The sequence below is a fragment of the Takifugu flavidus genome, chromosome 18 (assembly GCF_003711565.1).
Source record: "Takifugu flavidus isolate HTHZ2018 chromosome 18, ASM371156v2, whole genome shotgun sequence".
Taxonomy (NCBI): Eukaryota; Metazoa; Chordata; class Actinopteri; order Tetraodontiformes; family Tetraodontidae; genus Takifugu; species Takifugu flavidus.
The window spans coordinates 277934-296471 of NC_079537.1; the positions used below are offsets into that span (position 1 = coordinate 277934).

Below are 18538 nucleotides of genomic sequence, written 5' to 3' on the forward strand. Positions count from 1 at the left end.
CTAATTCAGAAATCCAAGACCACCACGTGTCTTTTAGATCCCATCCCAACACACCTGTTGAAGGATGTTTTACCATTGATAGGCAGTTCTGTCCTGGACCAGATCAATGGTTCTTTAGTGACAGGTTATGTACCCGGTCCTACAAGGTGGCAGTGATTAAGCCGTTGCTTAAAAAACATCACTGGATCCTGACGTATTAGCAAATTATAGGCCAATATCCAACCTTCCTTTTATCTCTAAAGTTCTAGAGAAGGTGGTGGTGACTCAGTTACTGGAGCACCTGCAGAGGAACAGCCTGTTTGAGATGTTTCAGTCAGGCTTTAGAGCTCATCACAGCACAGAAACAGCACTTCTTAAAGTTACTAATGATCTTCTCATAACTTCAGATCATGGACTGGTCTCTATGCTGGTTCTTCTGGATCTCAGTGCTGCTTTTGATACAGTTGATCACAGCATCCTGTTACATAAACTGGAACATGTGATTGGGATTAAAGGGACAGCACTAGACTGGTTTAGATCATATTTATCTCATAGATACCAGTTTGCTCATGTCCATGGTGTTCCCTCCTCATACAGTAGGGTTAGCCATGGAGTTCCTCAAGGTTCTGTACTTGGACCAATCCTCTTCACCTTGTACATGCTTCCCTTAGGGAACATTATTCGGCAGCATGGGATAAATTTTCATTGTTATGCTGATGACACTCAGCTTTATTTATCCATGAAACCAGAGGAGACAGAAAAGTTAGTGAAGCTCCAGACCTGTCTTAAAGACATAAAGTCCTGGATGTCTTCAAATTTCCTCCTCCTTAACCCAGGAAAAACTGAGGTCATGGTGTTTGGTCCTGAACCTCTCAGGGATAGATTAGATCACATGATCACTCTAGATGGTATCTCATTAACATCTAGTCTCTCTGTGAGGAATCTAGGAGTAACTTTTGATCAAAATCTCTCCTTCAACTCACACATTAAATTAATCTCTAGAAGTGCCTTTTTTCACCTGAGGAACATCACAAAGATCAGGAAACTACTGACCCACCATGATGCTGAAAAGTTAATTCATGCTTTTGTTACTTCCAGGCTGGACTATTGTAATTCTTTATTATCAGGGTGTCCAAACAACTCTTTAAGAAGCCTCCAGCTGATCCAAAATGCTGCAGCCAGAGTTCTGACAGGTATTGACAAAAGAGATCACATAACTCCTGTAATGGCATCTCTTCATTGGCTGCCCAATAAATTTAGAATAATTTTTAAAACCCTTCTTTTGACCTACAAGGTCCTCAGAGGCCTAGCTCCATCCTACCTGGAGGAGCTAGTGATACCTTACCAGCCCAATAGACCGCTCCGCTCTCAGAATGCTGGTCTACTTGTGGTTCCCAGAGTCTCTAGGAGTAGAATGGGGGCTGGGCATTTAGCTACCAGGCCCCCCTGCTATGGAACCAGCTCCCTGTCCAGGTACGGGAGGCTGACTCCATCGCTACTTTTAAGATCAGACTTAAAACCTACAACCTAAAAGCTATGCTGTTATAGGCCAAGGCTGCCGGGGTCCGGAAACATGATCACCTGACAGGCCTCTGTCACCCCACTGGGTCATGGTTTCCTCTCCTCTCCTCTCTTCTCTTCTCTTCTCTTCTCCTCTCCTCTCCTCTCCTCTCCTCTCCTCTCCTCTCCTCTCCTCTCCTCTCCCCGCTATATAAATAAAGATTGATTTTTTAATTTGGTTTTAATTCATCCAAGAAATATAAAAATGATCCATTCATCCATTCAATCAAAAAAGAACCTACACTACAGTTATATTAATCCACTTTATACTGCTACTATAATTCAATTTCCCTACGGGGAATAAAGTACATCTTGAATCTTGAAGTCATTTAGCTTGAGGATAGAAATCTTTGCTGACCATTAACATATAAAAATAAAACCAACATTTATATATATTTCTTATTGAAATAAGAAATTGAAATATTGAAAAAAATATTTCAGGACTTTATACTGAATTATAAAAATGGAAGGTGCTTATGTGTTTCAGCAATTGATTGACATGGAATGAAATAGGAATAAAATTATTTCTATCACAAGATCGACTGGTACGAGAGCTTTAAAGCACTTGAACCCATCATTTCCACACAAACAATACCGAAAATGGGTGACTTGAAGGGTATGTGTCAAGCTAATTAAATGAGTATTTTCTTCCTTTTCCTAACCAGCTGTGAGCATAACAAGACTGAACATATGACCATTTCTTTCCAAAATATCATCCTTTCCACATCCCTGTCTACAGGTTTAGGTTCAGGCAGTTGAACAGAGTTCCCAAGTCTGTGCAGCCAGAAAAAAACAGTTCCTCACAGCTACTTTTATGTTCTTCTTTCATTTTTTGTATAAGGGTAAAGAGAACATTTTAATATTGTGCATTAGACGACCTGCTCACTGAATCCACAGTGGTTACTGCCTCATCTGAACATCTCTTATGGCTTATGCAATAACAAATATGTTAGACTACAACAAGATTTGTCCATCTCTAGCATATAGCATCTTTCTAGTCATCTTTAAATATAGTATTTGTTATAAGTCTACATTCATCTATTCATACTTACATAACTCTGCAACATGTGCAATCTGTTTTGAACATTTGGGAGGTCACATTTCACAGTTCTCCACCAGATCTCCACTGTTTCCTCTTCAGCCCCCGTCCATTCACCGATTCACAATTATTTACTGGTGGTCAACAGGTGCAACATACTTATTAAAATACAACCCACCTACATTTATATAATGAAGACACATTATCAGGAATCCTATTAGTAGAGTATCTCACCCAAGGATGCTTCATCATGTAGACTACATGGACCCTCAACTAATAATCCACTAAATACCGGTAGAAATTTGTAATCAAGGTCCTAGACCAAACAATTAAAATGAATTTAGTTTTGTGCTAATTCCTTGTCTTTCATATGATATCACAGGCTGAATTTTCAAAGCACTTGCAACATTAGGCCAGAAGAGGAGCCTGCAGGAGGCCACCAAGGTAGTCCCCTGCAAAATGAGAGATAATTAATCCATCTAGAATGTTGCAGACCTTTATCAAGTTCCAGCTGAACATGCCTGAAACACTAAACACTGCTTTATGCAGAAGAGCCATGGCTCTATTCTGAGGTATGGCGATTGAAAAATAAACACAAGCACTTCAGCTTCAATGGTTAACTTTTCAGCAGCTACACCACTACAGATGACACACCCATCCAGACTGAAAGATTTACTCCACTTTAAGAAGGTCACTAACTTATATACTCATTTATGTTATTTCTAGAGAAGTGGTGCCTTAGGCGGCTCTAACTGCAACCTGTCCAAGTCTAAAATAAAGTTTACTAAAAAGCAGGAACAAATACCTTAGGTTCAGAATTTGTTGAAAAAAAAAAAAAGGCACAGTCTAATCCTGCATAGTGATCGTCTAAAGTTTTTGTAGTATATAGCGGGGAGTGAGATGCCCAACTTGTTTTAAATAGACTTGTTTGGAATTGATTACAATTTGTAATATGCAAATATACTTGAACATATACATTTTTGGAAAAGGATTGATTCCAATATGGAATCAAATTTCCAGAATTAAACAGACCAACGGGGGCACACAAATGTTTTATACTCTTGGAGATTATGTATGTACCTATGTAATTTGAAATTCATTTGTGTATCTCACAAAATGATCACATATGATCAGTATTAAAAATCAATTAGTTTACATGTTCTGAAAGATCCACAAAATAAAATGATGAACCTGAACAAAGTAGAGCTGAAAATGTAGAGGTTTAGCCCATTTGAACTTCATCATTTGAGGAAAGTAATGGCAACTGTCATTGGGGAGAGGAGGTACCTAATGCAAATTTATCATGTATAGCTTTTGTTTGGTTTATTATTGGAAATGTTGTAAACCTGTTTAATATGTGAAATGTTATATCCATATACATCATTGGCCCCTTTCATAATATACACCTCTTCAATTGCTTGTTAATACGAATAGCAAATTAGCCAAGTACACGACAGCAATTCAGTGTAGTAATTTGTGTAGATGAGAAGTGGAAGAAGAGAAGTGGAAACAGAGTGTCAGTATGGGTGGGATGATCTAAGTGACTATCAATGGTGAGTGGTTGTTTGGGAAAGAGGGGGTAGTATTACAGGAACTGCTGATGTACTGACATTTTCTCCCCAACCATCTACATGGTTTACAAAGCATGGTCCACAAAATATAGAGACTATGTAGCAGTTGTGTGGGCGAAAAATAGGTCAGAGGTTGAAGGAGAATAGGCTGATAGATTTGATAGGATAGAAGGGGTAATAATAACTCAAACAACCAAGAAATGCACAATAGCTTCTCTGAAAACCCAACACATTGAGCCTTGAAACAGATGGGCCACAGCAGCAGAAGGCCACACCTGATGCCACTCTTCTCAGCTAAGAACAGGAAAGTCAGGGTCAGTACAGTTTGTGTAGGCTCCCATCAACTGAATAGAAGGCTGGAAAATGCTGTCGGGTGTGATGAGTCTCAATTTCAACAGTGACATTCAGTTGGTTGAGCCTGAATAGCATAAACAACATGAAAGTATGAATCTACCCTTCCTTGCCGAGGAGTTCATCTAGTGAGCAGCTGCTCCATTGCTCTTCTGCCCACCACAGACTCACCACAAATGTCAACATTCTGCACTACATTGCTTCACGTAAAACCCATGTTTCACAAGAACTTCCAAACTAAACTGACTTCTGCAGCTGTGTAGGGTGGACAACACAGATGTGCCCACAAAGAGTCCTGACCTGCAATTGCCATGGAAACTACTGCCAGCCTGGAATCCATACAAGGCCACGAGACTTTCCAGCACTGTCAAAACATGGACAAACAGACATCACACTCCCTGGCAGTGCCAGTCCTGCAATGTGACTTGTTGCTGACAGCTTTGCACTGCACGTGTTTAACACATAAAGAAAGAAACACTGTTCTCCATTTGATACAGTTGAAAATAAATAGGCAACTGTTTGATTGCAGTGTAATTTTACCCCCACCTCTGGGAGTATAAAGCACCTTTGTAAATCTCTGTACAACATATGCATAGTTGAGTTACGGCTGTATACATTACAATATATTCCTATGATTTCTTGGTGTCTAACTGGGTTTGTTTCCTTTTCCAAGATCTGGGACAGAGATTCATCAGCAGCTTCATGAGCCACAACACTGATGTGGTTAGTTCAGCTCATCTTTGTCTATTGGTACTCTCCCTTTTTGCTCCGTGTGGAGGCGCAGTTGTTTGTTGGATTGCCATTATTACACATAGGTCCTCACATTTACTCACCTTTGTTTTCATATAGTTTCCTTGTTTGAACACTTCAAATTTTGTCTGGTCCTCCAACCTTGCTGAAGCCAAGTTCTGTTAAGTAAGAAGCCAGGCAATGACACCATTTTTAGGGTTACTCTGCTGGGCTTGTAGTTGACAGTGTGTAAATACCCACCATGTGTAACTGCCCGAAGACTAGTAAGGGAGCCAAGTTAGTTAAGCAGTTAGAGGGACAAGTCTATGTTACTGTGTTGGTTGTGTTTGTATCTAGTTCTAGTTCATTTGATGTTGTTGGTAATCTGATATTAGTTCCCTAGTTCTATGAGCAAGACCAGATACGTCTTCAAAGTCAAAATCTGCTGCACTTGCTGCATCTTTAAAACATGTTAAACCTGTCATTTTTCTGTGTCTCTAGGTGAAATTTGTGCCACCGTGTAGGTCAGGTGAGTTGGGTTTTAAAGCTTTTGTGTCTGAACGTTCAGTGTCACTGGTGATGTCTGTGTACCCGTTAAAATCCTTTGAGACACTTGTGATTCCTATATTGCAAGTTGCATTTTGCCATTTACCAAAGAATCGTAAACAGGGGACCATGTTTTGGTGAGAGCTATAGCTTTAGAATTATTGTCTGTTCAGTTGCATAAAATAATATTAAAATGTGATTTGGTTCAACGTGAAGTTATTATTCCAACCTATAATACTTCCCAAAAGAGCATCTACCAAGCATGCACTGACTGCATATCTCTGTTAGTCAATGAAAAATTCAACATTAGGATATTAAAACATCTTCCAGGAATCATTACTGATTTTTTTCTTTTGTGGTTTTTGCAGTTAAGCTAAATTTCATTAGAGACTCAGTGTTTTCAAATGTTTCTCTTTGAACTTCAAAGAAAGACCTCACACCTCTTTTGAATAACTCTTTTTATTCTTTCTTTTACTGAAAACTTTTTCTGTTAGTCACAACCAGTATGTTCAGCTTTGCTGGATGTATTATGTCCTGTTATTCACCTTTGCCTTGTTTTATATGTATCAAATATGCTGACATACTACAACATTTTCAATACAAAACTCTTTCTGTTGTCCCACCAAAAAAGTGACTTGAAGACTGTCATAGGCTAGTAAAAAATTGTGTTTATTTCTTTTTCCCATAACCAGCAGTGAACATAACAAGACTGAACATATAACTATTTCTTTCCAAAATATCATCTTTTCCACACTCCTGTCTGTAGGTTTAGATTCAGGTAGTTGAACAGAGTTCACAAGTCCATGCAGCCAGTGAAAACAGTCGCTCACAGCCACTTTTTGCCCTTTCATGTTGGTATCTATGGAAATGGGACATTTTAATATTGTTCATTAGAAGACCCGCTCAGTGATTGTAACTACAAATGAATTAAAGTCAGGCAGGGTGATGGGGTTTAGATAAAAATCCAAGTCATTAAAATTAAGGGCGATTTTTCCACAAAGAATGTAGCAAGTGTCAACAAAAGCATATTAATGATATTATCTCATTGTTTTGAGGACAGCTGTAAGTCTGAGCTGGAAACCAACCAACCCACCCAGCAATTATGTCAGAAAGCCATCTATACTGTCATTCACTATAAAATGTGAGACATTATGACAGAATGACCAAATAATGTGAATCGCTTTCAATAAAGTTTAAGTGATCATCACTTGGTTTTTAAAAGACAGTTAACATAAATTAAGAGCTACTGAATTTCAGAATATTATTTAGGAAAAATATGAAAATGAGATTTCTTTGCCACGATAGCACAAAGTAAATCTTGGACATTGTAATGTTATTATAATATTTAATTGTAAGAGTAATTTTAAGTGTGCAACAATCTTTTATTATCTTTCCATGTCCTACTGGCAGCCTGGAAAACAAGAATGTTATAAACCTGCTAAGAAGTAGGCGTGTTCACCCCTCCCCATCACTTTATAAACTGCAAGTATGTCTGGAAAAAGCAAGACAGTGGGGAATGGGTCAGCAGGGAGAGGTAGGTGAAAGACTGGTGACTATGAAAGCTGTGCTGTGAGAAGTTAGATAACATTTTACTTTTCCAAGACTCAAGTAATTTTTCACAGAAGTTAAAACTCTAATATCTTAAATTAATGAGCTGAGAAGTTGCCTTTGAAATATTTACTATTTTGAATGAATGCATTAATTACCTGAGGAGGATTTATTTTACACACACACACACACACACACACACACACACACACACCTGAAAATGCAAAAAACTCTGTGCTGATATCTAACTCTAAATGCAATTGAACAATTTCTCTTGTCTTTGTAGCTGATGCACAGATGAACATGAGGTCCCTCCTTCAGTTTTTGGTGTTCTGCTCTGTCATCTGTCTTTGTGCCTGCTATGATGGTACATGCCTTCCATGTCATCAGTTTTTTGTTATATAATTGTAATGTAACTGACTTGCAGACTTACTGTGCATAACCTGATTTAATGTTTTTCTGTAGACTCTGATGAAAGCAAAGAATCTGCTGAAGGTGATTAAGTATTCATCATTAATGCACTCTTCCTCATTATACTCATACTGGGTCAGACTATAAAACTGTGTCTGTCTGTCTGTACGTTGGCAAAGGAATGCTCCATCAGGGTCGGCAACAAAAAATTAAAAGCCTTATAGTATAAGCCTTATTATGAAGGCAACACATGCTCTAAGTGTCTATATTAGCTACCGGTATATTAGCCTACTTTCAAAATGCTAAGTAGGCTACAAATACATAATGAGCATTCATGATTAAATGTTTATTTTCCCTGCAGCACATCCTGGAGAGAATGACGCACCACGTGACTAGTCTACTGCACGATGGTGCTTTAAGTTTAACTTCCATTATCATGAGATGCTGAAATTAAATATTTATTATACAAATTTTTACAGCATTGGAAAACTTTAAGAAAGTCATTTTATTCGACCTACAGAATTTATATTAAAACAAAAAATGTATTCACGCCAACTTTTTCCATTTTCATATTTTTGAAAATGCTCCAGGGAACCACTAGGATGGCGCTAAAGAGCCACATGTGGCTCTAGAGCCGCGAGTTGCTGACCCCTGATCTATTCATTGTATGACTTCAACAGTTCTGATAACAATGGCTTCTTATTCCAGATGTGTTTCTTCCATCAAGCCAAGCCAACATATTTGTTGTTCCTCGGAGCAGAAGCATTTATAGTCCCAACAGTCAGAATGGTTTCAGACAGTACAACTTCATGAGGTAAAAGACACATGCACAGAGACACGCATGCACGCATGCACACAGACATTTATTCAGTTGAAATAGTCATGGTTCCTTTTGTTAGATCAGAATTTTATTAATAGAAATACTGATTTTGCAGATCTTAAATTAACCTCTGTCATAGGTCAAACAATGTCCCGCTTTTCTGTTATCTAGGAGACTGAAGTCTCCGTTAGAGCTGCGTGCAGAGACGTGTGAGGATTACTTTCCATGCCGGTTTTATGCCTATCAACATGGTTTCCAGCAGGCCTACCAGCGATACTATGCATTAAGGTTAAAGGCTACTCAGAAGTCTCACTAATGTAATATGTCCATATAAAACAAAAACATAATTTTGAGCTTTTCTATATTTCAACAAAATATTCCCATTGAAAAATAATTTAATTACTCAGGCACAAGTTAAAAAATGAAGAGTTTCAATGACATCAAAGTGGACAGGTCTTAAAATGTTAAAGGTAAGGCAAAAGGCATTCTGAGTCAATGGGTTGATTTTTATTTGGGCTGAATTATTCCTTTAAGAATATACAATCTACAAATATTAGGATATATATCTAATCAGCTGTCAGATCAGTAAATATATCGTGACCAATTTTATACATACTTTGAATTTAAGTAGTTTTCACTAAGCATTCAATTTTCAGTGTGAATGTTCCAGGTGGTTCTCTTCAATGAATCAAAGATGCTTTACAATAGCTGATTACTGGATATTGACTGAAGTTTATGAGAGCTTTTTGATGTTATATTTGCAAAAATATCCAAATAAAATGCTTTTTATGCCAGTATTCTAGCATTGTTATTACTTAGGGAAGTTTTACACGTAAATATTGGTTCAAGTGCAAAACTGCACCTCCTACTGGAAAGCAACTGTAAGCTTTTATGAAACAACTTTCAATCACACACGATTTATCTCATTGTGTCACATACCTATAGTGATTAATATGCCTAATATACAGGTGAATAATTTTTGAAATCCCATACCGTTTAGACATATGTGTAATGTCATTGTAATCTACCGTACTGTTGTACATGGTTGCACTATGTTTTAAGAGTCAGTCAGTCAGTCAGTCCAATTTGTCTCTAACAATATAGAGACAAATTAAGTTACAGACTGGCCGAATTTCTCATTAAAATAAATAAGCTAAATTGGTGGTGTTGGTAAAACTGTGTTCTATGTGGTGAGACTTGTCTTTCCTGTCCACCTACAACAGCGTGTGTGTGTGTGTGTGTGTGTGTGTGTGTGTGTGGTGTGTGTGTGTGTGCGCGCGCGCGCCTTTGCATGTGCATGTGAGTGCACATATGAGTGTGTATTAGAAAGAGAGAGAGAAGGAAGAATAAATGAAGGAAGTTCATTCATCACTAAACACTGTATTTTTCCACTGCAGAGAAACTTTTCCACCTTTAAAAGCATTCTGAACTTTGGGCAGATTGATATTTATTGTAATAATTACAGTACAATAACTATTTTCAACACTCACATTCTTAAACTCTGCCAGAGTTATGTGACGGCTGACATCTATCTCTCTGTCTTTATGTCAGGAGGGACTTGGACTCTTGATCTTCTGAAGATCAAGGCAGAGGGCTTTGATTTTACAGCAACATATCATGTTATGGAACCTTGTATTACCACTGCCTATTTACTGTATATATCATACTATACTATGGGTGTAAGTCACAACATTTAGGGAAATGAGTTGCACAGCTCAGATTGCTTTTTTCTAGTTAAACAAATGAAATAATATTTAATACTTCTATTTCTAAAATTACAACATACCTAAAAGACATCAGATTATGATATGATATATTACAAAAGAGATAGTTTTCTGTCCCATATAATTTTATTCCATTTCTATTTACATTTTTAACATTTTCCCCAATTTCAGAAATTAAGGATTGTTACATGGCTAATCTAATCTAATCTAATCTAATCTAATCTAATCTAATCTAATCTAATCTAAATCAATCAATCAATCAATCAATCTTTATTTATATCAATCAATCAATCTTTATTTATAAAGCGTCTTTTACAATCAAAATTGTGTCAAGGCGCTTTCCAGAATCCCAGGGCCTGACCCCAGACAAGCAACAGTGGCAAGGAAAAACTCCCCTTTAACAGGAAGAAACCTTGAGCAGGACCAGGCTCATGTAGGGGGACCCTCCTGCTGATGGCCGGCTGGGTAGAGAGAGGAGAAGGGGAGGACAGGTATAGGCAGAGAATAGGCAGAGATCTAATCGATTCTGTTTAAGTTTAAATTGGGAATTCCAGACAGCTGTGACACACCCCTAACTGGAAAACACCTTTGTGTCAACACTAAACTTGGAAAGTCCCTCCTTCTAGCACAAGGAAATGAAGACATATTTAATTTGGAACTACTGAGTTTGTTACCCATTTCACATGAACATACTCATCATGATGGACCTGTTGGTGTTTGAAAAAGAGAATTCTGAGCAAATCAAGGGAGTGGAGAATTTATTTGGGCCGTTTAGTCAGCCTCTGTTCAAGCCCGGGCGGTTTTTATTGGGTCAGGGTCGCCTGATGAAGAAGGGTCGGACAAGGTGGCAGGTTAAATCTTTCTTTCTTTTTAATGATGTTTTTGTTTATGGAAGCATTCTTCCTGTCGGCAACTGGCACAAAAAGCAGAAAATAATTGCACTAGGTAAGAAACTAATCTTTGTATTTATTTCATTTTCTTAAAAAAACAACAAATGTTTTTCCTTCTACACAACACATTAAAAACCCAAAAAATTAAAAACCTCTCAAAATATTACCTGCACTATCTTTTCAGAGAATATCCAGGTGGAGGATGTTGAGGACAGCGTTGATATAAAGAACCAGTGGTTGATCCGTACACCATGCAAGTCCTTTTTTGTGGCTGCCAGCTCCATCAAGGAGAAGAAAGCCTGGATTGAGCATATAAAAGATTGCCAATCTAATCTACTGCTGGATGGTAGTCGTCAGTCGGGTTCTTCCTTCGCCATCACCTGGATACCAGATGAAGCAGCCATGAAGTGCATGCGCTGCTTTAAGAATTTCACCCTGATCAAACGCCGACATCACTGTCGAAAATGTGGGTTTTTGGTTTGCAATCCATGCTCCAAATACCGAGTTCTGTTAGACAATATTAGCACCCAGAAGTGTGTGCGAGTTTGCAGCAAATGCTATGCTCAGAGTAAAGAATATTTGAACTCTCACCAGACTGGGGACAAGCAAGGATACAGTAGCTGGGAGGATGAAGATAGAACAACGTTGCAAAATAATGAAAAAGGGACCAGGGATTTAGACTCAAGGAACCTTTCTGGACAGCTGGATTAGCACATACATAGCAACCCAAACAGTCAGAAAATTAAAATCAGAATGTATATATAGTGTGCATTTGTTTCTTTTTTCAACACTTTTAAAGTGGTTCACCTGAAACACCAGATGGTAAAAGGAAACTCTCAGAATATTATTACTAAGTAATGTTGATAGGAAGATTGACTTAAAATCAATGTGTAATGTGTACTTTGAAACAAAGAACTGCCATTGGAAGTGATTTGCTAGGTAGCACACTGCCACCTGGTGGAAAATATACCTTTTCGCGTAGAAGTCCGAAGATTTGAAGATTGTATTTTTGTTTTGTCTTTGGAAGGGGTCACAATAAACATGGCAATAAGCATGATATAGTTATAGTTGAGAAACTGGAATTATTTCCCTTAATTCTTTTACAAATAAGCTTACATCTAATGCACAGTGCATATGTGTAGATATACTTACAGTTTTACAATTTCTGTGTTTAACATTTTAACAAGATAAGAAAATTTAAGATTTAAGTGCATGTAAAGTTTGCACAAAAAATGTTACTGACAAATAGAATTCTCAGTATCCCAAAGAACTGCTGAGAAAAGAGGGGGCCGACTCTTCCCATTTTGTACAGTGAAAAATGATCAGGAGTGTCACATACATAGGCACACATTTGTCCATCTGCTGTGTTGTATTATAGCAGATCATCATAGTGACATTCCTGGTTGGTATGGTAGATAAGATTAGCTGTTATTGGTTTGGTCTCTAATTAAGCTTTACAATAAGTTGTTAAGCCTAACCCCAGACAAGCAACAGTGGCAAGGAAAAACTCCCCTGTAACAGGAAGAAACCTTGAGCAGGACCAGGGTCATGTAGGGGGACCCTCCTGCTGATGGCCGGCTGGGTGGAGAGGAGAGGAGAGGAGAGGAGAGGAGAGGAGAGGAGAGGAGAGGAGAGGAGAGGAGAGGGAGAGGGAGAGGGAGAGGGAGAGGAGAGGAGAGGAGAGGAGAGGAGAGGGAGAGGGAGAGGGAGAGGAGGTCATAAGAAAAATTAAGGAAAAATATTTGGTTTACACCAGTTAATATAGGCTGTATCAGTTCAGACAGAATCAACGTGAAGGTATCTCAAGTTTGTTTTCATGTTTAGAATTTAGTTTTTTAACCATAAATTGATTTTAATTGTGATGTGTTTTATGTCACAGGCACAATATTTTATTCTGTTCTATTTTATTACTTATACCGTAATCATAATGAAGCTTGGGAATTAATTGTGATAAAGTGCTACATACGAATGTAAAGTTTACTTGCTAATGTACCCTACAATTATAAACGGTATCAACAGCATCAATATCAATATCAAAACACTCATTAAAATAAATATATTTCACACAAAATATCAAGTCCGTGTTTTTTATAAGGCCCTGTTGTAGTAATTGTGCACAGTTGGTTACCCAGGTAAAGAATGGAAACAGGGCAATGACGGTGAGGATGCATAGTGGTGACAAAGGAAATCCTGAAACTAGTGATGAAGGAGCAGACGGTAAAGCCTGGAAACTTCAAATCTTCCCTGAACTGACCTTGGACGTGGCAGAGAGCAGTGTTTTGGGAGGTGAGGAGAAACCTGAGGAGAGCGAAATTATTCACCGTTGACTGTTGGGACTGGAAAATCAAAGATGTTAATGGATCACCTGGAAGCCGAAGACTTTTAGGAATCTGTGGTCAAGCCAGGACTGCACCCAAACCTGACTGAGACTGCCAGGACCCAAATCTGACTAAACTTTGAGAAAAGAAGATTGGCAGGTATGAAGTAGGGACAAATTATGATGGAACTAGAACTATATGCCTGTTGTATGACTATGATAATGACTATTGGGAAAAAAGGTTATGAATTGAATAATGATTGTCATTGTGAAATTGATGCCATGAGAAATCGCATGATAAATAGACAATATCACAGATGTTTGTGCCGAGCCAGGGAGCAGTTCTGAAGTGTGTTTGTGAGTATGCGTGTGTTTTAATAAAGTACAAATCAAATCAAATCAATCTTTATTTATATAGCATCTGTTACAATCAAAATTGTTTCTAGGTGCTTTCCAGAATCCCAGGGCCTGACCCCCAACAAGCAACAGTGGCAGGAAAAACTCCCCTTTAACAGGAAGAAACCTTGAGCAGGACCAGGCTCATGTAGGGGGACCCTCCTGCTCATGGGGGGCTAGGTAGAGAGAGAGGAGAAGGGGGGAGGAGAGGTAGAGGAGAGAATAGGTAGAGATCAGGGAAATACAGTACATTAATAGTATAAGCTGCTGGTATAAGAGTAGAGTGGGTCAGCAGCTCGGAGGTGGGCAGGCCAGCATACAACTATAAAGGCGGCTAGACCTGTTGATGAACACAGAGAGATGGAGGGAGCAGAGAAACTATACAAGAAACAACATCATCAATGATGTACTCGGAGAGGAGAGGAGAGGAGAGGAGAGGAGAGGAGAGGAGAGGAGGAGAGGAAGAGGGAGGAGGAGACCATGACCCAGTGGGGTGACAGAGGCCTGTCAGGCGATTGTGTTTCTGGACCCCGGCAGCCTTGGCCTATAGCAGCATAGCTAAGATGTTAACCTAATGATTAGACGACCCCCTAAGTATGATAATTTGTCCATCTAGGATAGTAACTGCAACTACAAAATTAGTGATAATAAGCTTTTTCAAAGAGGAACGTTTTAAGTCTAATCTTAAAAGTAGCGATGGAGTCAGCCTCCTGTACCTGGACAGGGAGCTGGTTCCATAGCAGGGGGGCCTGGTAGCTAAATGCTCGGCCCCCCATTCTATCTCTAGAGACTCTGGGGACCACAAGTAGACCACTATTCTGAGAGCGGAGCGGTCTATTGGGCTGATAAGGTATCACTAGCTCCTCTAGGTAGGATGGAGCTAGGCCTCTGAGGACCTTGTAGGTCAGAAGAAGAATTTTAAAAATTATTCTTAATTTAATGGGCAGCCAATGAAGAGATGCCAGTACAGGAGTTATGTGATCTCTTTTGTCAATACCTGTCAGAACTCTGGCTGCAGCATTTTGGATCAGCTGGAGGCTTCTTAAAGAGTTGTTTGGACACCCTGATAATAAAGAATTACAATAGCCTGGAAGTAAAAAATGCATGGACTAACTTTCAGCATCATGCCACGTAAGTAGTTTCCTAATCTTTGTGATGTTCCTCAGGTGAAAAAAGGCACTTCTAGAGACTAATTTAATGTGTGAGTTGAAGAACAGATTTTGGTCAAATACTCCAAGATTCCTCACAGAGAGACTAGATGTTAATGAGATACCATCTAGACTCTAGATTCTAGAGTGATCATGTGATCTAATCTATCCCTGAGAGGTTCAGGACCAAACACCATGACCTCAGTTTTTCCTGAGTTAAGGAGGAGGAAATTTGAAGACATCCAGGACTTTATGTCTTTAAGACAGGTCTGAAGCTTCACTAACTTCTCTGTCTCCTCTGGTTTCATGGATAAATAAAGCTGAGTGTCATCAGCATAACAATGAAAATTTATCCCATGCTGCCAAATAATGTTCCCTAAGGAAAGCATGTACAAGGTGAAGAGGATTGGTCCAAGTACAGAACCTTGTGGAACTCCATGGCTAACCCTACTATATGAAGAGGGAACACCATGGACATGAGCAATCATGAGCAAACTGATATCTATCTGATAAATACGATCTAAACCAGTGCTGTCCCTTTAATCCCAATCATATGTTCCAGTCTCTGTAACAGGATGCTGTGATCAACTGTTTCAAAAGCAGCACTGAGATCCAGCAGAACCAGCATAGAGACCATTAACGAACAAGTAAAGAACTTAACACACTTCCATATTTCTTATTTAGTGTTCCTTCTTCCTTAGTTTCTGTTTCTGAAAGCATTAAGATATTTTGTGAAGGGTTTTTTTTTTCTTTTTTACATTTAAATGCATTGTTTTTGCTGAATACTTAGGCCTACTGCACACCTGTATTTTACTGTTGGTCATTAAGGAGAACCTAGATTATTTCTTGACTTTGTGTAAAAAATTCAAGAAGCACTGATTTAATCCTATGAATGTGCTATAGGACTTTTATTTAGTAATGTTTTGGCTATGCACGGGGAAGAAAGTAAAATTTTTGTTTCAATATAATATTTTACAGACATGTTTTTTATCCTTCTCTATGGATTTTCTTTTTTTGCCAGAGATTCCAGTTGCATCTCCTACAGCAGTTTACACTAGCTATGAGGAGCCATCAGGTGAACAAACACATCATTTTCTGCTGATTTTTAATGCAAATCATGAGATGGCTTTGCCTGTACTACATAAATCATTGTACAACTAAAATTAAATATTTGTTCACATTTTTCCATCCACTCATATGTTACTCTGAGTGTGAGAGGTTCACCACTAATGTGTAGGTCAGATGTTTTGCTAGTGTTCCCTGTTGTTTTCTAGCCTGTACATCTCCTACAACTCCTCATGCATCTCCTACAGCAGTTTACACTAGTGATGAGCAGCAATTAGCAGGATAGATCATGTTTTGCTAATATTAGCGCAAATCATCATTTGGGTTGGGATGCGTTGGGTTGGAGTGTGTGTGTGTGTGTGTGTGTGTGTGTGTGTGTGTGTGTGTGTGTGTGTGTGTGTGTTGTAGCTCTGAACATAAATTGGAAGTTGAATAAAAGTGATGTCAAATGACCTTATATTACATATGAAGGCATTAAGGATAGCTCATTTAAACATTTGAAATTTGAGGAATAAGATCCATAACATTTCAGCTATTCAGTTTTCTCTGAAAGATTTAGAGTCAATAGCACCTTGTTCAGCACTGAGGGAAACACATCTACAGAAAAGTTATGAATATGTGGGGTGGTTTTTTTACACAGTCACTGTTTTATGACTCACATAGTTTTTTATAGAGTCATACACCAGTGAGGGTGAGGGAGGAACTAGGAGGGAAAGAAATAGAGGTAATCTGCAAATAAGTTTAACTCCCCTGGCTCAAAACAATACTCATGGGATGCTGTTATAACCACTAAATGCTGCATCGATGTATCTAGATCAAGAGAGTCAAATGTTAAACAAGGTAGGTGATTCTCATAATGAAATCTGCTTCCTTTTTTATTTGAATCTTGACTGGAATTTAAAATAATGTGCTCTTATAAGTACTCTCTTGCAAACATATGACATGACAAATCATTACAAAGCATATAAAATCATCTGCTACTTGCATAGACCTGATTTTTTACAAATGCTGCTCAGCTGCACTCAAAACAAATATCAGTTTCATTAGGCTGCAGCCACTATAACCCAGTTACAATTGGGAGGAAAACAAAGTTCCAAAAACTGGTCAGAAAATAATAATAAAAAAGATGTTTAGAAATTTTAATGGACATAGCTACTATAACTCCATCCTACCTGGAGGAGCTAGTGACACCTTACCAGCCCAATAGACCGCTCTGCTCTCAGAATGCTGGTCTACTTGTAGTTCCCAGAGTCTCTAGGGGTAGAATGGGGGGCCAAACATTTAGCTACCAGGCCCCCCTGCTATGGAACCAGCTCCCTGTCCAGGTACTGGAGGCTGACTCCATCGCTACTTTTAAGATTAGGCTTAAAACCTACCTCTTTGAAAAAGCTTATTGTTACTAATTCTGTAGTTCCAGTTACTATCATAGACAGACAAATTATCATACTTAGGTTGTCATCTAATCATTAGGTTAACATCTTAGCTGTGCTGTTATAGGCCAAGGCTGCCGGGGTCCGGAAACATGATCACCTGACAGGCCTCTGTCACCCCCACTGGGTCATGGTTTCCTCTCCTCTCCTCTCCTCTCCTCTCTCTCCCGCCTCTCCTCTCCTCTCCTCTCCTCTCCTCTCCTCTCCTCTCCTCTCCTCTCCTCTCCTCTCCTCTCCTCTCCTCTCCTCTCTCTACCCACCGGCCATCAGCAGGAGGGTCCCCCTACATGAGCCTGGTCCTGGTTTCTTCCTGTTAAAGGGGAGTTTTTCCTTGCCACTGTTGCTTGTCTGGGGTTAGGCCCTGGGATTCTGGAAAGCGCCTTGAAACAATTTTGATTGTAAAAGACGCTATATAAATAAAAATTGATTGAAAAATTGATTGATAAGGATGTAAGTAAGAGCTGTATTTTGGTTTTGCATGCTTTTCTGACAGATGTTCAGCAATTAAAAACTCTAATGTAACTGCAGAGAACCCCAGAGTTTCCTAGACCACGCTCTATCTTGGTTTTCATGCCTACCTGTTTTAGTTAAGGACTCTTGGGGCACTAATGCCTCTTGGGATATCTAGAATTAAAACTATCTTGTGACATTTTATTTAATTCTGTGCTCATGACTTCTGTTGCATGCCTGCCCATCTTGGTGAGGAAATGAAGTGCAGTTCTACATTTACTTTTAGTCATTAAAATCTCCTTGTCACAACCCTGACTTGTTTCTCTCGAGCACAGAAAAGGAAAATACACAGCACACAAACCAAATGATTATTAGACTTATAAGGTCCGAATTCTTTGAACACAAAACACAAAAAACTTTTCATATTATAATTTCCTCAAGTCCTAACCCAATGCTCATTCTTGAGATGACAAAATCAGTGTCGTTAACCTCCAGCAGATGGCAGCATCGCGTATTTCTCAGCGGCGCGTTTCGAGTGTCGGACTGTTAAGTGAATTGTTTTGT

The 18538-nt window shown here is 38.8% G+C and overlaps 2 protein-coding genes across 2 annotated transcripts; both read left to right on the top strand.

Moving 5' to 3' along the window:
- Positions 1 to 5055: 5055 nt before the first annotated feature.
- mgp (matrix Gla protein) lies at positions 5056 to 9351 on the top strand. Its single transcript, XM_057015287.1, has 7 exons — positions 5056 to 5223; positions 5731 to 5758; positions 7186 to 7309; positions 7610 to 7690; positions 7789 to 7818; positions 8443 to 8548; positions 8726 to 9351. Exons 3-7 carry the CDS (start codon positions 7264 to 7266, stop codon positions 8868 to 8870), a joined length of 408 nt encoding a protein of 135 aa, XP_056871267.1. The 5' UTR covers positions 5056 to 5223; positions 5731 to 5758; positions 7186 to 7263; the 3' UTR covers positions 8871 to 9351.
- A 521-nt stretch (positions 9352 to 9872) lies between these two features.
- LOC130515183 (pleckstrin homology domain-containing family F member 2-like) lies at positions 9873 to 12231 on the top strand. The gene is made up of 2 exons (XM_057015286.1): positions 9873 to 11223; positions 11353 to 12231. The coding sequence occupies exons 1-2, from the start codon at positions 10962 to 10964 to the stop codon at positions 11877 to 11879; spliced, it is 789 nt and encodes a 262-aa protein (XP_056871266.1). The 5' UTR covers positions 9873 to 10961; the 3' UTR covers positions 11880 to 12231.
- Positions 12232 to 18538: the final 6307 nt, after the last annotated feature.